We start from the raw sequence: 21,664 nt of genomic DNA on the forward strand, positions 1-21,664 counted from the left end.
AGTTTGTTATTGGTTGTATTCCTTGTTGAAAATATAAATACAAGTGATTACAGATTGCACGGGAATCTTTCGGGAGATGATTCTATAATAAAAAATAAGAAAAATTGTTCATATAAACATAGGTCAGAAAACGGTTCGTTAGAGAGTTTCGACCCGCGAAACATTTGCCTTGCTTTCTATTCCCTCTATGAAATTAAACCGTACTAAAATTCTTGGGGTAAATCGTACTAAAATCGAGGGGTAAATTTGGTTCTAACTTATGTTTTTTGATTTAAGAAATTGAATAAAAGTAGTTCTAGACCTCATCTCTTAGATTTTAACAAAGACTGGGTAAAACACGAAAAGGTTTTGTCGGAAAATACGCTTTATTAGGTTTGGAATAAAATAACTTCGTTAATTTACCAATCAGCAAATAAAAATCTCTTAACTTTGTACAGAATTTAATTCTGAGAGAATATATGTAAATTACCCCTATTAAAATGAAACACAAATTTGAGAAATTCTACTTTAATAAAAAAAAAAAAAAAAAACATAGAAACTGGTTGGGAAAAGTGATACGATTTCAAACAGAACAATTTACATACAAAAAAATTATAAAAATAAATTTGAAAGACATCCTTCTAAGATATATTAAATTTTTTTTTCATTGGTAGCTAGCAATAACAGCTGATCAAAATTAAGCTTAATATCCAGCATTTGAATATTTATTTGTGTAGTCAGTCATTCACATTGTGTGATACGCGTTTGGAGAGTTGATGGACATTTGTTAATTTATGGGAAATAAAAATTGATTTTCTGCTGTGCGTGAATACGGAGAAAATTTTCCAGATCGAACAGTACCGGATCGTAAAACATTTGAGGCTTTGGAGAGGCGAATTTGAGAAACAGAAATTTTTAAACGACGATTCGATGCTGGTCGCAAACGTATTTTAAGAAATGCCAACTCTGAAGAAGAATTGCGGTAAAGTATCTCACCTCAAGTACCAGAAGGTTGTCACATCGCTTTCATGTTTTGTAATCAAGAGTGTGGTGTACGTTTCAGGAGCAACAATTATGCCCGTTCCATACAACAGGTTTCCAAGAGTTGTTATCACCTGATTTTGATAAACGGATGAAATTGTGTTTATGATTAATTTTAAAATGCGAACATCATCTCGATTTCCTAAGTAATATTCTAATTACTGATGAATTCTCTTTGAAACGGCATTGTAAATTACCGAAACACTCACATTTGGGTAGAAGAAAATCCCCGTGGAACTACTACAAGTCACTTCCAACGAACTTTTTCGTTAAATATGTGGTACGGTCTTCTTGGTGATAGTCTCATGAGCACTTTTTTCTTATCGGCAAAGCTCAATGGAGAGCGGTACTTGCATTTTTTGCAGACAAATCTGATGAAATTCTTGGAAGATTTGCAGGTGTGGTTTTTCAATGATGGCGCACGTGCTCACTACTCTCGTAATGCGATGTATAATTTAAATTACACATTTATTTAGCAATGGACCAGTAAAATGGCCATCTCGATCTCACGCCAGCGAGAGTTTTCCATTGGAGTTGGATGACGTCGTTAGTCTATTCTGCTCATATTGGAACACAAAAATAATTGAAATATCGTATAATAGAAGCTGGAGCTAGTATTAGGAATAATAATGATGCTACTAGACATGCCTGGTTAGCATGGATTCGCCAAGGTGAACTACGTATTGAACAGAATGGCGGCGATATTAAGCAGCTGTTTTGAAGAAAATAATGTTTGCATCTTTATCAAGTAACCATTTTGATATTTAATAATTTTTGAAAAAAAGTGTTGAAAATTGTTCCGTTTAAAATCTTATCACTTTTCGATCCAGTTTGTGTGTTTTGTTTTTTATTAAAGTTGAACTTCTCATATTTGTGTTTAATTTTAATAAACGTTATCGACATCAATTTTCTCAGAATTAAGTTTTGTACAAATTAGTAAGAAATTTTTATTTGTTTATTGGTAAATTAACAAAGTTACTTTATTCCAAACCTAAAGAATATCTTCAGACAAAACCTTTTCGTATTTTACCCCGTCTTTCTTAAAATCTAAGTAAGATAGAGGTCTGGGACCACTTTTATTCAATTTTTGAAATCTAAAACCACAAGGAAGCACCAAAATTTTCCCAAGAATTTTACTACGGTTGAATTTCACAGAGGGAATAAAAAGCAGGGCAAATGTTTGAGTCGAACTGTCTAACGAACCGTTTTTTGACCTATGTTTTTAATGAACTTTTTTTCCAACTTTTGACTATGGAATCATTCTGTGGGCATTTAAAAAAATTGAAAGGTTATGTATATAAACGTTTTTAAAATACTGAGAATAAGTAGTAATAATTATAAAATAATTTATTGAAATAGAACTAGATATGTACTTAAAAAATTTGATCATGTAGGTTGTCAAAAGGTTTTGAACTGTAGAATTAAGTAGCAGAATAAACACTATAATATATAAAAATAAAAAGTAAAATGAATGTTATTCCTGTAAATTTATAGAATTTTTTAAACAGTTGTAGTGTGCACAAATTTTTAGATAATTTAGACTATTAGACTATAACAGATAATATGGACTAACATGTTAATAGTGAAAATAAAGTTACCGCTCCAAATTTGGTAAATGGTATTTGATAACCTTATTATCAAAACGTTTTTCATGCTTGTCCCATCTACTTAAAGATACAAGAATTGTTAAAAATAAAATTTGAATTGCAATTTCAAAGAACTTTTACTTTCTTAAGAGGAGGTTTTTTTCTAAAACTTTTATCAAAAGTAATTAAGAGACAAATATCAGTTAGTTAAAATTTCAAATGTAAAAAAATAATAGTAATGAACTCTCCTTCACATTTCCAATTCATCCCTACCATTCTTTTAATTTACATTTATGCAGCATAGTATTCAGACCATTGAACAGAGTTTGTAAAAATCATATTATGCTATTATATTTTACTATGATGATTTGGAGGCTGAATTTTATTCATTTAATACCTTAGCTCCAGGTTGGGCTATTTGTGTATCATTTAGATAGGAAAGAGTCCTGATCCCTGTTACAACACATTGACTATTAAGATTCCTGTTTCATTAATGTGGTCAAATGAGAGTTTAGCCAAAACACATTTAACACCACTTTAGAAGAGGGGCAGGGAATGTGAAAGGGATGTTCTGCCAATAAAAGCAACTTCAAAACAACAAACAGCAATCTACCCAAGTACAAAAATGCTGGAAGACCCAGGTGTGTGTTATTACTTATGTGTCATCAGGCTAACTGCAGGCTATCAGACGATTTTTTACCCAAGATAAGAGGAGCTTATTGAACCGATGAATTTGCATTAATCAACTTGAATAAATACTGCAGTTAATTTCTTTTCCTTCATACACTAAAGAGTTACACAAAATATACTTTTTTTACTACTCAGAAAGTGGGGAGACACCACTATAAGCGACAGCTCCAACTGTTCTCAGTTACTCCTACTTTAACTAATCTTATCAGCCATAATAGCAAGTGTCTTTTTTCCTTGGAGCATTTGTTTTGCTGACAAATTACATCTTGTAAATTAGTTATAGATAGACCTCCTGTAACCAGATACATGACTGAAATTTATGGTAGAAAGAACAGGAATAGTTCAGTAGTACTGAATTTTTTCAGTTAGTACTGCAAACAGTAGAGTCAAAACAACAAGTTCTTTAATTCTGAACAACACATCCAGTTTTCTAATAAAATATTATTTCCAACCATAAATCTGAAAAAATATTTTGCAAACATCTCCCTTGTGTAACTGAAAATAATGTCCACTGCTTCAACATTTGATTTATAAAATTTCATAAAAATTTCAATTATTCCATATTATTGTTCATTGATTTTGATCATTTTCTTTATCCTCAGCTATATGCAAATTTAATCTCTATAAATCCATCACATGTAGACAAAAGAAAATAGCATGGCGGGCATAATCTCATGAAGTATCATCAACAAACAGTTGAACTTGCTATGGCTTGTCCACACCATTGACAATGGATGGCCACTCTTATTTAAGATAATTTCTTAGAAATGGTTGAATAACAGTACATAAACTAATGCACAAATATTAGCTTCTGCACACAAAATATCCTACAAAATGTAGTAAAATTTATTACTTAAAAAAACTGTATTATATGGGAAATCCAACTGAATTACACAGATCATTTATTCCATCTACTCCCACCCACCTATCGATAACTTAATGGTAACTTAATAATAAATAAATTAATGGTATTCTTTGTCTCTTAACTATCTAGAATTTACAGATTTGATTTGGAGTATAAATCAACCTCAATTAAAAACATTAAAAATAAATGAATAAATAAAGGGTATATGGTCCATATGGCATATTGATTCAAATGGCAGACGACTGTGAGCTGTGGAGGGAAATTGTCAGCTGGATTTGAATTAGGTCATCAGACATCAGATGGATCACTGATGATGATGTGTCTTCATAAATATGCTTTGATGTTTAGTGGACAAACAGTAACAAATGCAATAAGTAGTGAATCTTTAATGTATATTATTTTGTATTAATTCTGATATGGAAACACATAATGGGGTTATTACTTATGTGTCTAAAGGATAGCAGACTCCTTTTCAACTGTGATATAAACCTTAAACAGCAGTAACTAGGCCTGTAGTTTTGGAGTAGAACAAACAATTCCTTTTCTTTTAAGTGGACACTGCTTGTCAGTGATTGATCTTGCAAGTCTACACAAGAAAAATATAATGAATAAAGTAAATTTTATAATAAAAATACTGTTTGAATTCATACCCAAACAAGTTTATAAACTTTACAAATATGTTAGGTTTCCTAAACAGTTACTGCTGAAAACAAAAGAGCCACCTGCAACATGCTGATGTAGGAGCTGCAATATATATCTCCAAAAACATTTGGAAGCATTTCTTAGTGCTTAGAAAGCATATTGTCTTTTTCTTTTGTTTTGTAATAATATTCCTATATGCTTATAAAGTTGTTTTAATTATAAATGAAATAACATAAAAAGTTGATATTTAATTTAAAACAGCAAGCTTTAAACAGGTTCTTCCAGTTCTCTTCAACATAATTCTCCTTGTTATTATTTTAATTACTTTTTGCCAGCTTTCAATATTTATTTGCAGTTATTTATTTATATTTATTATTTGTTTATGGTAAGGAGGCATTAAGCTCCATTAAAATTTAAAAAGTTGAATTTTTAAATATAATAGAAAAGTGATATAAAACTGTGTACTGTATGCTTTTGTGATTTTATTTCATTTAATTGATCTTAAATTGTATCTTTAGTGGTTTAATGATAAAATCCTATTTTTCTTAGAGAGGGAAAATCAAATAATTTATTTCAAGAAGTATAGTATTTGAATCAGGTGTTCACTCTATAAGTTTAGTTAAAATCAGATCTGCTGTCCTTGCATATTATGCAATGCATTATTTATGCATATAAGCAATTCATAAACAAAACTCTACATTTTATATATATTGATTTTTTAAACTTATTATTTCATTTTGTTTTATTTCTGTGTTACTCATGGAATTATAACAAGTCTGGTGATAATTACCAGAGACCTGGAAATCTGATTCCTGTCGTTGGACCTACGTATGGTGAATGGCTTTATTGCAAGCACTGCAGATATACAAATAAAATTTTACATTTTTAGGTCAATAATAAAAATACATAATGTATAAACTATGATTTTTTATTGAATCTTATTTTACAGACCTGAACAAAGAAAAGAAGCTGGACGCCGAAGAAATACATCAGGTCCTCGACCCCTTTCATCAATTAACGATACATTGGATCCGTTTGTTTTACTTGGTGTTGAAAGAGGTCATGATGGCAAGGTAATAAAGATTATCATTTATTTGTTCAATCTTTAATTAAACATATTTAATTGTTCTTATTGTTGTATATTTAATAATTCATTCTTATTGTTGTACTTAAAAGCATTGGTTTTTTGTTGTATAATGCATGTCAAAGGAGATAAGTATGATAATTTAGAAAAAAGTAAGATTGAAAATAGTATTTTAACACATTTAATCCAAAGTCTTGTAACTAAACTGTTAAGCCAAATACAGTTGATGAATGTAGTTCCAGATTATATGGACCTATCATCTTTCTTATTTTTATGAAATATATTCTACAGTTTTACCTGATCACACTGTACGTAACAATACATTACTCAGACAATGACAGGAATGCTAATCTATGTTTAAAAAAATAATTGCCACAGTAATTTTTGACCAAGTACTTTGTCACAAAATATATAATTATGAAACATTATAAAAGTAGTTAAAATTCAAAAAGTGGTTTAAAATATATATATTACTTGTGTACATTAAATAGTACCTGAAAATTCACGGTTTGTTTTTAAATTATTATCTAAAAACTAACTGGTGATTGAATAATATTGGTTTTGTAAAAGGAAAATTCTTTAATTTTATTTAACTAAATTGATGAAGTGGGTTCTTTAAAATAGGCCAGTAATTTATTGGCAACGTAAGAACATTTTTCCATTGCAAAGGGGTTTATTATGGCTCTTTATCATTTACTGTTGTGCTGAATTACATTAAAATAATGAAATTTGTCTGGAGCAAAGGTAGTTTATTCATAAATATATATACTTGAAAATGTCAGAATTTTTTATTACTGATCTTCACGATTCATATTTTCGGGTGCCAAACAATCAATCATTTGAGAGATATTTTTATTACTTAAAAACTCATTCATATTCTGAAAGGCCCCCAAGAGATGGTGCTACCTTTTAAGCAGGAATTTATGTGGGCATAATTCATATTTAATAATGATGACAAGTTAATCATTTTAATTAGACACTTCATAGCAAAAAAGGAATAATAATGAAACGGTTTGATTTTATTGCATACAAAATTAATTTTATTATCCAATTTAAATTTATCATAAAATGATACATTCAGGAAATGTATGAAAATTTAAAACACTGGTAACAAAAAAATTGCTATTAAAAGTAAATTAATAGGTACTTCTGCTGTTACTATTATTAATGAGGATTACTGTCCATGTGATTAGCAGGTTTATGTTTACCTAAGACGCATAAGGCAACAATATTATATACATATATATTATATACAAGTTGGGTAAATATAACCTGTCCAATAAATAATTTTTTAAATTTTCAACATACATTTTTCTAACCCTGAGTGATTACTTCAGGCATAGATGTAGTAGCATATCCACAAAAAAGGTAACACTTAATAGTTTCAGAATTTGAGGAAGATCATAAGTAAATGAAAAGCAAGAGACCAGGGAATTTTTCTGTAGCATCCTGTGTTCTACATCTTCTTGTGAGGACTACATTTTCCAAGTGTGTACTCACAGAAATGGCATTTTTACTGCCTGTTTATATTTATATTTATTAAGGTATGACTTTAAGCAGCTCCTCTGGTGTCGTAGTTTAAGAGTTTACATTTTTAAGAATTTTCTTGTGAAACCTAATCAAGTGCTGAACTGAATGGCAAGAAATCAATAAAGAGATTTCTTTTGTATTTTTATACTGTGTAAAATATTTTCTAAAAACTGGGAGATATCTGTCTGTAAAAATGTTTTCCTAAAATCATATTCATCAAAACCAACTGAATGTTTAGTGTTTATATTCATAATTCAAGTTTTAATGTTTTGGGAGCCAACTAAAAATGAAAATTGATTCATCAACAAAATCACTCAAAGTTTTTGAAATAGTGCTACATTATTGTTGGTTTGCAAAAGAGCTCTTTTTTATTTTTGATGGATTTTTACTTGCAGTTTCATTTTTAACATTTCAAATGATATTACCTTTATTGTTTGAATTAGATATTAAATTATCATTATGTAATCTATTGTTTAATTATCATTGATAACATAAACTGAAACGGGTCTTCTCAGTATGAAAATTTGCAATTTTCTAAATGGAAATATGAATCTAAAGAAATGGTGTTTTTTAGCAACCATTAAACTAAGAAACAAACTTTAAAAAATAGCATACTTGTAAAACAAAATTCATAACTTTTACAGGTTTTCTACATCTAAATTAATAATTCACAGCTATCATGTGTGTATTGTTCTAAGTATTATTTATATTTAGAAATTTCACAAACATTAATGAAAATAGGTAAATATAAATCATTAAAATTTTGTTTGACTTTTTTCAGGAGATATCTTATCGTCAGTTATTAGTGCCTTCAAAACAGTTCTTGAAAGATCGAAAACTGACTCTGGTAGATAATGATGGAACTGAAAGTTCTAGTAATGTTAAACATCAGAGTGTCTCCAGGTAAGTTAGACAGCATTAACATTTTATTTACAATGTGTAATTTTTACAAATAACATAATGAATTCACATGCAGAATACCATGTTTTCTATGGTCTTATACATTAATAATGAACCAAATATTCCTTTATTCTAGTTTCACTTTTTTTCATTTACAAAAAAATCTATGTGGACAACACATAACTTCTTTGTATGACTATTAAATTATATATACACATTTTTTTGTAAAATCAGAAGTACATAAAATTGTATTTCATTAATAACTTCTGATGTTTTTTCATTTTTTTTATTGTTATTATTGAATTATTATTTATTGTAAAAATGTTTTTTACAATCAGAAGTTAATAATTATTGATAAATTAATATATTTAAATTAAAAAAAAAAGTTAATAAAAAGGAGATGAAGTAGGATTTGGACCGATGTACCTTCCCCTTGTAAGACTCAAATATTTCATTAATTACAATTTTATTTTCTTCTAACTTTGGACCAATGAAAATAAGTACAAAAGAAAATTAGTAATAAGTATTTATGATATATTGTTGAAAAGCTCTCAACGAGGGGTTATTACTTCAGTCAAGAAAAATCAAAGATTTTGGGCTTTTTTGAACACTTTTGGTCCAGTCGATTGCAAACAAAAGGGGAGGTGCACAACTATATGTTACAACATTCTCAAATACAAAATTTCAACATCCTACAGCTAATCATTTTTGAGTTATAACTACTGTTACCACATATACGCCTAATTTAATATTGGTAGACGAAGACTGTAGCAACTCAATGTGAGTTGGCGCACAGTATACGAACGCACTGTTACAAGCATCACTACCATCGGGCAGATCTCCCACCATAGTGGCGCTGCAGCCCCACCACTCTCAGGCTTCAATAAAAGAGCATGCATGAGAGTGAATTTTCAATTCATCATCGACCACTACTTGGAAAAGACCAAGAAGAATAAGATGGTAGAAGACAAAAGAAGTTCCCTGACCGCCTCAACATGGGACCTTTCGGCGGATGCCTACATCCTCGCCAGAGCAGCAGGCCTGGCCCAAGGGAGTTGTTGGACATGGACACTACCTTCCCACTCCAGCTCGCCAGGCTTCAATCTCTGTGGGTGGCAGACTCAGCAGCAGTAGCCAGCCCAGCGTGGGATTGCTCGGGGATAACCACCTCAGCCATGCCGGCAAAGGACGACCAACGCCAACCCGACACTGCAGGTTCTGGAGACCACCACTGCCACGCAGTAGTGGGGACCCAACTGCCGCTGAGGGGAAGCCTGGTCGGACTTTAATGTACAAGCCGCAACTTCCTGACTTTGCCGGAGACCAGCTTCCAGACCCAACAGCTCTTCTCTGAGCTAATGCAAAAAACGGCCCTTTTCAGAGCCACCACAAGGTTATGAAAACGAGATGTCGAAGCTATTTGATGACAACAGCCCTTCTCAGGGCTACCATAAGGTTAGCAATTGCAGCAAGCTGTCAAAGCCAATCGACAACAAAAATGGCCCTTTTCAGGGATACCATAAGGCTAGAAAGTGTCATGTGCCATCAAAGCCATTTGGCAATAGTACATACATACAGAAGTCACCCCAAAACTAGTCAAAATGGATATTTCCATTGAAATCTGAAAACCGAAATTTTTCACGATCACAATACTTACATTATTTCATACAAGGAAGTAAAATTTTTTTTTTTGTTTTTTAATTATTCACTTAATTTTTTGTATATTATTTTTTTGTATATACTGATGATCATCATTTAACAATCAAAATGGCCATCTAATTTTAGATTTTATGTCATTTTCTTGCGAACAGTAAATTTCATAATTAAACTTCTTTCTTCACTTGAAATATATTTTAGACGTTTATGAAACTTGAAACCAATGAAGCATTAACATGTAAAAAAATTTACATTTGATATATGTTTATATATATATATATTTTTTTTTTTAAATTCATTAACATATTGACCACTTTGCTAATAAAATTTAATATTAAATTAAATTTAAACCACCAAAATACAGTAAATAGATAAACTTTCCATATTATTTCCAAGAATCAATTTTCACATGATCCCGCATGTTCAGTTGGTATTTAATTCTGTAATTATAATAAAATAAATTGTTGTACTGGAATTATTCCTGTACTTGATAGCAAAAGTTGCACATTTGTCCATAATAACTACAAAATTTATAAAACAATAACATTTCAACAAATTCATAATCCATAAGTTATAAAAACAATTTTTTGTAATGTAATTATAGAATTAGATACCAACTGAATTCTTTGCTAGCTTAAATTTCATTTAATATATATATATATATATATATTGTAAAGATATATATATATATAAAGATACAAAAACGTTTTTCTTCCTACAGTTTTGGTAACTAAGTAGAAAGTAAATGTACATTTCACTCGTGTGTGTATGCGTGCGCGCGTGTACAAGCGCGCCAGCACGTTTGGGTGTATATTAATATAAATTGATTTATGAATTACTGAAATTTGTAACATTGTTGTTTATCTTTAACTGGCTTTAAGTGTGATGAATTACAATATTTTACTTTTTTTTTATTTCAGGTGTTTCTCATATGATAGTAGTACACATCTTACCTCTGGAGGAGGATCTCCACCTCCTATTGTAAACGAAACAAAATCAAATTTGGATTGGGATGATCCCATGCTTGGACCACACATACCATACTCGCCCAATTTATTAGATGATCCTGAATTAGGAGCCGGAAAACATACCACTGTTCTTACCTTTTCTTCATACATTGTATGTTCTTATATTATTATTATGTGATTTATAAAGAGTACTTAAGTTATAACATAGAAAAATGCTAGTATAACGTAATTAAAAAAACTTAGGTACATACATTTAAAAAAATATATAATATATACAAAGTGTTAAGTCTTTGATTTTAGGTTGTAAATTACAAGGGTGAATCAAATTTAAATAGTAATTTTGCTATTCTATGCAGCAAGCAGTTCCAAGTTGGATGGTGACATGGGGGGTAATGTTTCGTGTGTTAGAGAGGAGGAATCAGCTTGGTTAGCTCCTCTGCTCTGTTCTGTCATCTGTACAGCCATGAGTGAGCAATAGGTTTCATTGTCTGTTGCACAACGTAAAATCATAAAGTTTTTAACTAATGAAGGTGTTAAAACCATAAGAATTTTAACTTGTTTAAAGGTACAATTTGGGGACACTACACTGTCCTAGAACTGAATGTAAACATAGGCCAGGCAATTTAAGCGTGGGTGAGAAAGTGTAGAAAACGAAAGTCATGATCGACCCCCAAGGTCAAGTCTCACAGCTGACAACATCCGTGCTGTTCGAGAGCTTATCAAAAGTGATCACTGGTTCACTGTTGATGTTCATGTCTCATCACATGTGATGAGAAATGGGTCCATCATTACACTCTGAAGTCAAAAATGGCAAGTAAGGAGTGGCAAAGGAAGGATGAGGGCTGCTCAGGGAAGGCTAAATCCATCTGTTGGCCGGAAAATTTCTTGCAAAGACTTTTTTTTGAGGAGAGTTTTACTCATTGATTTTCTCCACAACGAATGGTGAATGTGGCTTACTACTGCCAGCTAATGCTGTCAACAAAAGCCGCTTACCAAAACAAAAGACAAGGGATTTTGACAAGGAATAAATTGGAAAAGATGCTCTGGAAAACCCTCAACCACCCACCCTACAGACCAGATTTGTCTCCCTGTGACTATTTTTTGTTTGCGCTCTTGAAAGAATCACTTAGGGGGGAATGATTTGGAAACAATAAAGACATCGAGGAACGTGTGCACAGTTGGTTGACAACTACTTCTCAAACGTTTTATGAACAAGGAATATTCAAGTTTCCAAATCGTTGGCAGGAGTGTGTAGATCATGCAGGAGATTATATAGAGAAGTGATGAAAGTGTGAATTGTGTCTATTATTAATCAATAAATTTGTAAAAAAAATTACTGTTTTGTTGATTCACCCTCTTATGAATCATTAATTGTTAGAAATTAGCACATCAGGAGCTATACTGCAATAAATTTTACTAAAACTATGATTTCACCACATTGAAAATTTGTAATACTTTAATATTTATTATGAAGTCACTATACAGCGGATTTACCTGTATATTGTGTATATAAGTCATTTCTTATTGATGATTAATTTTCAGTAAGAATAATTTAACTGCATAACTATAATGTACCTCAGATTGGACATTTTATTCTTAGTGCTGTGTAATTTCTTCTTTTTGGTTATAAAACAACAAACTTCCTTAAAAAAAACTTTAGCAATGGAAAATAAATAGAATATGAGAAATCATGTTTATCAGATTACAGACAGCAGATCATCAAATATTTGGAAAGAAGTTATTTTTTGAAGTTGTGGACAGGAAGGACTGGTCCATGGAGCACAAGAGAACATCCTTAGGATGGTATCCAGAATGCCTTGTAATGATCCCTGTGTAGTCCTAGTATTTAAATATAAAAAAGACAAGTTTAGATAACTTTACATAAAAAAATAAAATAATTAATTGTAATTGACATGCTGTAAGTTTAATTAAATCCATGTTAATAATTACAAATTCACCTCTCTTTGTTTTATTTTAGACATCTATAATGGACTACGTTCGTCCTTTGGATCTAAAAAAGGAACTGAATGATAAATTCAAAGAAAAATTTCCTCATATACAGTTGACTCTCAGTAAACTTAGAAGGTAATAATGATTTATTACTTACTTTTTCATTTAAGTTTACTATAGATTCTTAAACCCTGAACAATTTCCTATAATGATAAATCAATAATGAAAATTATTAAATTTAACGAACCCTCCTCTTTACTTCATTATATAACTTTTCTCTTACTGTAAAGGTTTTTCGTTCAAAAAAAGTTTTCTTTTTCTTTTGTAACTGTGAATAATAATCTGAATTTAAATTTTATTCGTTATAATGCATATTAAATTCATTAAATTAAATATTCATTAAATTTCATTGAATTAAATAACGCATATTTAATTCAGAAAAGTAGTCACTGTTTGCAATTTGTTGAAACATGTTAACAATGTGAGTTCTAAGAATTATTAAAAATTTCTTAATATTTATATTCTAATTAATTTTTCTTTTCACAAGCCCTTCTTCAAGAAAATACCATTTAAAATGGATTATCTTTACTAAAACAAACAAAAAACAGAATAAAATTCTTATAAATTACTGGTTTTAGGCAGTGACATTAACTATTTTTTTATTTACTGTGTATTTTGTAATACTTGTTTCAAGTATAACATGCTTTGTTAACATCTTTTATGGTATAAATATTTTTAATTTTCAGTAAAAATAATAATAAAAATTTAACCTGTATTTGTAAATATAATAATTAAAATTTACCGTATACTTACTTTTAAAGTTTAATGTTTTGCTTTCATTATACTAATATTTTTAGATGTTACTTTTAATTATTTTAAGTTACATCACTTATTATGGTTTTGTACTGATTTGCCTACTGCCTTTCATTGGTGATTTCTTTGCTTGTACCAATCAGGTATCAGAACTTCATATTATATTTTTTAATTTCTGTAATCAATGGGAATCAGTTTATTACAGATGGCTTCGGCTGTAGTGTTTTGTCCTTACTTTCCAGTCTTCAATTTCTTTAATGCAACTCACTGAGATGTTCCAGTTATGGAAATTTGATTTTCTGAATCCTGGTAAGGGATATAGTTTGGCATCTTGTCTAGGACCCAAATGATTGTTCTTATTTATTTAATTTATTTACTTTGTTTTTATATATTTTTTTAAATTAAAGTAATGAGTTTAGAGAAATCTTTCCAGAAATCACCAATAAATTTATGCACAGTACCAAACTTGAGGAAAAGTTTTTATTTTGTTCTTGTTGGCAGTTATAGCTTGTTTAATATAATATATTAAATAATATGACATGTGTGATTACACTGCTATAGTTAACAAATATATTTTTCTTCTGCACATTTTAATATGACATTAATATAATATATATTCCAGTATTGCTATATGAATAGTGTCGCGTGTTGGCAGCTTGATCAGGATATTTGATTCTCACAATATCAAGATGTTGAGGTCAGGATATTGAACAATTTAAAATGTTTATATTATTATAATTTATTGCTTTAAAAACATAAATAAAAGAAGACAAATCAATAATAATAATAATAATAATAATAATAATAATAATAATAATGACAATAGTAATATTAATAGTAAATTAATAATCAACAAATAACAAACAAATAATCATATTCATCACAACCACAACAATAATAATATTAATAATAAATGTCAATAATAATAATAATAAACAGTGAACATACTCGTACAAACCAGAATTCAATCCCATTGACAAAAGACATTACCATGACCGCCAATCTTAACACTTTTTTAACATTAGTCATGTATTAACAACAATAGTACAGTATATAAGACAAGTTAAAGTTCTTTTATTGCAAATACCTTTGCTGTTCACAAATAAAACTACCCTAACAATGTATAAATGAAATTTAGTTTGTTATGTCTTTCACTTTTAAGTGTAACAGTAACTTCCCGAACTTTTTCTTGTTTTTATGTACTCTCCACACTGGAATGAATTGCCTGTGATGTCACCTTAATCATGTCGAACTTAATTCACACTAGAAATTCGCTCCTTCACCGACCTCCTTGCAGAATACTCTTGCTGAGTGACATCTTGCAGAACTCTCCTCACAGACTCACATTATAACATCTTGGGTAGAATGATTTAAACTGGTCTTCACCGAAGTATTTATGCTCCTATTCTCTTTACCTGCCTGACCGGATCCAACTCGAAGCGTGAGAATGATTATCTGCCCTCACACATTTGCATGAAATTTCTACCCAGGTCTTGTAACTCTTCTCATGAAACAACATCTCTTTTGGTGTGTCAGTGGGCAGTATTACAAAAGAAAATTTTTAAACGGATCTGTTACCTTTAATAAAAGGGTTTCTTTTAGCCCCCCCCCCCTTTCTGGATTCCTCCCACTATTATATTTTCTACTACTTTCTTCTTAATTGACAGGAATCCATTACTCAGGTCCATTATACCGGTTTTGTTACAATAGGTACAATATGTTTATTACATATATCATACATGTACATAAATGTTAATCAGAGATCCTTCAATATTGACATCAACCTTGATATTTTACTCGAACTCAAAAAAGGACTAGATTTTTAAAATACCCAGTCAGTATGAAGTAATAGCTGAAATGTAAAAAAAATAATGAGCACCTGTAATTCAAATCCAGCACATTTTACCTTACTTTATTTACGTCTGCCTAATAAAATGTTTACTATCAATAAGTTAAGCTGCTGCCAGTGTAAGAACAGCAGCTGAAGATATCAAGAATGTTTGAAATTACGAGATCATTCAAATATAAATCAGTATTTGTTTACATAGCTTTATTGATATTACATAAAATTACAAATAAATTACCTTATTTTTCCACATAGTTTCCTTTAACAGAAATGTATTTTCTCCGCCGGATAGGTAGCTTCCTGATCTCATAAAAAAAAACAAAAAAACAAGGTAGCTGCACTATCAACTAATTGTGCATATAACACTCAATTGCAGTATCATCTTCAAATTTTTCTCCTCCTAAAGTTACTTTCATCAAACCAAACATGTGGAAATTATACAGTGACAAGTCTGGACTCTATGGAAGATATTCAAAAGGTGACCGATGAATAGTAGTAAGCTTATCATGACTGAACTGCTATATGCAGTCGAGGAGAAGGAGGATGTTGCAAATCAGTTGCTGCTCTCATTTGTTGTGATAAGCAGCCCTGATGTCATCTATCAACTGGCATTAGCATGCTGTATATATCGTCTTTCGTTTGCGCAGGAAAGAAATCAGCAGCACACCTTTTGAATCTCAAAACACAGTTGCCAAAACTTTTCCATCTGACAGATGTTTCTTGTTCTTGATCGGTGCCCTCTCTCCCCTTTTCCACTTCGTTCTTGTTATCTTGCTTTCCTTTCCAGGGTGCAATGGTGGACCTATGTTTCATCGCAGGTCACAATATGGTCCAAAAATGCCTCTTTTTCCTCAAAGCAATACAGATGTGTTTCTGGATATTTCTCTGTGCCTCAGTGAGAAGACATGTAATCCACCTCCCTGACAATTTGCAGTATCCAAGTATCTGACAACATTGTATGCACACTCCCAACACTTAAACCCACCTCTGATGCAACTTCAGCAACGGTTATGCGGCAGTTAACTTCCATAAGGTTACAAACAGCCTGAAAGTTGTCATCAGTGATGCTGATCTACAGATGACATTTGCGGCTTTCATCTTCACTGCATCATGGCCACTTCAAAATGTTTGGTCTAATAAAATACTTGAGTTGACTGGGTAACATCACCGAACTGTGCCCGGAGTAGAGTCAACATTTCAGAGGATTTAACACCTTCGTTGACAAGAAATCAGCTTATAATTCGTTACACAATGGACAATGGTACCTCTTGCTCAGACATTCTGCTACTGATGTGGGAACATGATCTACAGCGTGGCTGGCCGGTTGCTCCCCGTCCTTACATATCCACTTAACTATCTGGAGCACCCCTCATCGCATTGACTGCTCTTCTTTAGTCTGCGTAGCAAAATTCTGGTTTTAATATTTGAATGACTATGGTAGTTTAGAATGTTTTATTTATTAATCTTGGTTCATCTTGTTTTTAAAAAACAATTTTTTAAAATTTTATCTGCAGAAAAGATTTTAAGCACACATCCCTTTTAACAATTTCTTGTATTAATTGGAAAGATTTTGTAGAACTATTGACTTTAACATCATTTCATTGTAATTTTTCAGTTTGAAACGAGAAATGAGAAAAATTGCTAAGCAGGAATCTACATCAGAACTTCTTACTGTTTCATTAGCATATGTTTATTTTGAAAAACTTATTCTACGATCTCTTATTAATAAAGAAAACAGGAAATTATGTGCTGGAGCATGTTTAATTTTGTCTGCCAAACTGAACGATGTTAAAGGAGATTCATTAAAACAGTTATTTGAGGTATATTTTTAGAATAATTAGTACCTTCATTTAGTTATAAAAACTTATAACCTTTTTTAGTTATAAAAATTTATTCTAATTTTTTTATATTATTTACCATTTTTTTCTTCAGAGGACTGAAAGTGTATTCCGTTTGAACCGCAAGGAATTGCTGGCATCAGAATTTGCTGTATTAGTGGCATTAGAGTTTGGTCTTCATGTACCAACTTGGCAAGTGATGCCACATTATCAAAGACTTGTTTGTGAATCCTGACAGTACCTTCTTCAGGTGACCTCATGTACTTCACGAAGTCTCTTCTAGTCATTGACAAGTACCAAATAATTAAAGACTGATTTTAAATACCTTTAGTAATTATTATTATTATACAACTTCCCAACTGAACAAATCTTTTCAGGACAAAAAGTGTGTTTTAATTTTTGCATTATACAGGGTTAATTTTAGTAAAAACAACAATTTAATTGATTTATTTCATTTATTATTCTTTGTGTCTTATAATAAGACTCTTATAAAAAAAAAAAATTCAATTTTTGGGGGCAAGCAGTTACTACATGTAAAATGCACGACTACAAGACTAGATAAAATAAACACTATAATTAAACAGATTCAATGTTGTTATCTTATATTAATAGTCCTTATAAGTTGTAAAAATACTTTTTCCCTTGTTCAAGAAAATATCAGCAGGTTGAACAAGTTCTAGTTTATTGGTAATGATATTTAACATATTATATTCATAAACGCTACATTTCAATAATTTTTTATTATAAACGTCTTAAAATAATTTAGCTATTGAAAAATGCATCTTTTATTAATAATTATTAATAATAAGCATTTCATGAAATGGATATATTTTTTCTGTCCTGGCATACTATTATACACTAATTTGTTTTTGGTCTTTTTGTGTGTTCTGCGCTCCCCTGGGCCGGCTCAACAATCAAGTATTACTCAGCCCAGGGAAGTGTCCTTGCGACTCTTATGAGCCTCCCCGCCTACTGGTAGTATGTCTGGTATGGCAGGTCAGCTCACCGGTTCCAGATCTTTTCCTTATTTTCATCTTGCCTCTAACCACTAAGGCCAGGAACACCGGCCCCAGCTATGCCATTTCTGGGCCCTGCCCCAGCAGCTGGGTCTCTGTCCTTTTTTCCTAAAGTAACTCCTCCCACTTCTTGTAATCCACTTCCTTTGCTCATATAACCTCAGTCATGAATTGTCAGCCATAGAAATTTGAATGTGTTTACTGCACTGGTGGTGGTTAATGGACCAGTTTATATTTATTTGTACTTAGTTAAATAAGTTTTTAGTTATGGTTTTAAATTTTGATTTCTTGCATTTTGTTCAATTGCCTGAAATAATATGAATGGGTTAAGTAATGTTCCTTTCTTCTATATTTTTTCATCTTAAAACAATAAAATACAGGCAATTTTTTACATTTATGAATTTGTTATATTTATATCGCTTTTATTATATGATTTATTATTCTTAACCAAGTAGTTTTATATGTATTAAGCAAGATTTCTCATTACCTTAAGCCAATCTCTTCATGTGTTAATATTATCATTATCCTTTTCCTTGGTCATTATGGTGCGTACTGCCTTCTTGATAGACTTTTATCATTTTCATTCTTGCACAGTTTGTTAAATTATTACTAGGAGTTTATATGTTTTATTGCAAGAATTTAATTTCTTAACAGTATTAGTATTTGGCCCTTTATGATTGTAACGTCAATTTACTCCATCCCAATATCATTTACACAGACTTAAGATGAGTATAGATCATTCCTTTGTTCCTAGCCATGGGAAAAAGACTGTCTTATGAATTAAACAAAAGTAATGTTACTAGCATGAGAAAAATGAAATGCTATTCTAAATATACTACTTATAATAAAAGTTCCTGATGGGTGTTTTCTTGTTAATTTTCTTCATTTGACTAGTAAAATAGTTTTAAATTTCAGAACAGCAGAAAAAAATAGCCAACACAAAAAGTTATATAAAAAGTTAGTGTTTAAGAATATTTAAAAACAAAATTTGCTGTAGAATCAAAAAAAACGGATTTGTTTTTCAATTTATAATTTTTTTAAAAACTATTTCAGCTGTTAATAAAGGTAGAACATTTTGTTTTGTGCTTAATCATTTGTTTTAACAAAACTTATTACAGTATATAGTTATACATAGTTTCTTAATTTCAAATAACAGAATGAAAAATAAATTTTGAAGGAAAGATTTCTTTTTGAAGAAACTGTGTTTCCAGATCTCAGATTTATTTTGTGACTTTCATCTAACACTTATTGTGTCTTGAAGCAGTCAGAAAAATCCTATAATTCTTGATCAGTATTGAACTCCTATAATGCTTGATCAGATAGTATGTTAGATCTGAATTACGTTTACTTGCATCTTCTTCTCTTGTGTTGTTTTCAAACAAAAATCAGCAACCATCATGATTATTTGTATATCTTATTTGCAGATGCTATTAATAATTGTCTTGATGTACAATTAAACCATTTTCTTAAGATGTGTAGCAATGGTATTCTTTATTGTCCTACACCTCGCGTTCTGTTGATCTTTCCTTGCAAAATCACTCATAGAAGTATAACATTGTCTTCACTCATCTTCTGACCAAAATATTCTAATTTGCATATTATTATGGTCGATATTAAATTTCTTTTTGTTAACATTCTGCACAAGAATGACCCTCGCCCTCTAGACAAAATTCATAATATTCTTTTCTGAATAATCACATCTCAAAAGCTTTGAGTCTTTTGTTAGAATTTTATTAAGCATGAATGTGTTTATCCCATGAGGAGAATCAAAAAAAAAAAAATATATATATATATATATATATACACACACATAAGCTGGTCAGGGCGACTAAAGCTCGCCCTTTCCGTCCTGCCAGGGGACTCTGCCCCCTGTGTTTAAACTCATGCTTGTGAGAGTAATAAAGATAGATAAAAATTAAATCTTGTTCAGTTTATAAAAACTATCAGTGTATAGTAATTTTTTCAGAGCAGCAGTTTGGTCAGTACAGGACCTGAAACTGAGTGATCTAAAAAATGCAGGTTTCAAAATAGTCGGCCAACATCTTAAAAATAATAGTTATAGTTGGTTACCCATCTTTCATACGGGTAAAAATTTATCATTTGATAAAGCATTAATCAATAAACACCACTAAGAGGTGACCATACTGGTTCCTCATTTTTTTTAGTTTTTAAATCTTTTTATTTTACATTCATAGTCAAGTATCAGGAGGCAGGTGCAGCCAGTCGTATCGTACATATATTAACAATGGCAGTGGACGCGATAATTGAGCTGCCACACCATACACTATCACACCCCTTAAAAGATCAAAATTCAAAAACCTAACAATGGTTTTTAGATATTTATCTGAAGAGTATCCCAAATCTAGTGAATATTTCGTTTAGAATAGTTAGAAATGGGGAAAATTTGCAATCGTTATTCTAAACATTTCTTTGCCCCTTTAAAGGTTGAATTTTGAAAAATCTAGAAATTGGTTTTTGGATATTCACATGAAGATTACATTCACCAAAAATCAAGTTGATATCTTCATTTGTTGCAGAAAAATTCAAAAAGTAGTAAAATTTTATGTTATACTATTTTAACCCTTTAACTCAAAACTTCAAAAAATCTTTTGAACTACCGTAGGGTAGAGTGTAAATGCACACATTAGTGTGCATTTACACTGTAAAAAGAACATGTATATAAATTTTCATATTTATATTTAGTAGTTTTTGCTAGGCATTATTATGAGCCAGTGAGGACATCTTATTTTATTGGAATGTAATCCATCTTTCTAGATGTTTGTGTTTATGTACTTCCATGATGTAGGTGTTATGTATTTTTAATTTATGTAGTTAATTATTGAAAGATTTTGTGAAATACAAATATGTGTTTTCTTTCAGTTCATGTTTAATCAATACAGTTGCAATGTGAATAAGATGTATTTAATGTCTTTGAATATGTTTCCTGTTTTTTTTTTTTAAATGATTTGCAAATATTGATTATATTGTCACATGCATTGCTTGAATTAATTTTTTGTATCAAAACAACATAATAGATAAATAACCATTGTACAAAATACAGTGATTAAATTTTTCAAAACATCCTGCATGATCAGTAATTTCTCAAGTAAAAAAAGTTCACTTCAAAACAGACACAACACAATTGCCTGTAACATACTGAAAAAGGAATCATGAATAGCTAAAAAGAGCTTCAAGAAACCCATTTCTACTTATTTTGAAAATGAGTCATTTCTGATTCATTTTTAAAAAATTGTATTATC

General features: G+C 30.6%; 1 protein-coding gene across 1 annotated transcript in view; it reads left to right on the forward strand.

Moving 5' to 3' along the window:
* The window catches only part of LOC142320648 (CDK5 and ABL1 enzyme substrate 2), a 71,231-nt gene extending 51,683 nt beyond the window's left edge, over positions 1-19,548 (forward strand). Inside the window, exons 4-9 of the mRNA XM_075358685.1 lie at positions 5,753-5,876; positions 8,199-8,320; positions 10,894-11,092; positions 12,920-13,026; positions 17,166-17,370; positions 17,483-19,548. Coding sequence (XP_075214800.1) covers positions 5,753-5,876; positions 8,199-8,320; positions 10,894-11,092; positions 12,920-13,026; positions 17,166-17,370; positions 17,483-17,623 — 898 coding nt within the window. The 3' untranslated portion in view covers positions 17,624-19,548. The remainder of the gene's footprint in view (positions 1-5,752; positions 5,877-8,198; positions 8,321-10,893; positions 11,093-12,919; positions 13,027-17,165; positions 17,371-17,482) is intronic.
* Positions 19,549-21,664: the final 2,116 nt, after the last annotated feature.

This window comes from Lycorma delicatula, chromosome 2 (assembly GCF_047948215.1).
Source record: "Lycorma delicatula isolate Av1 chromosome 2, ASM4794821v1, whole genome shotgun sequence".
NCBI classification, from domain to species: Eukaryota; Metazoa; Arthropoda; class Insecta; order Hemiptera; family Fulgoridae; genus Lycorma; species Lycorma delicatula.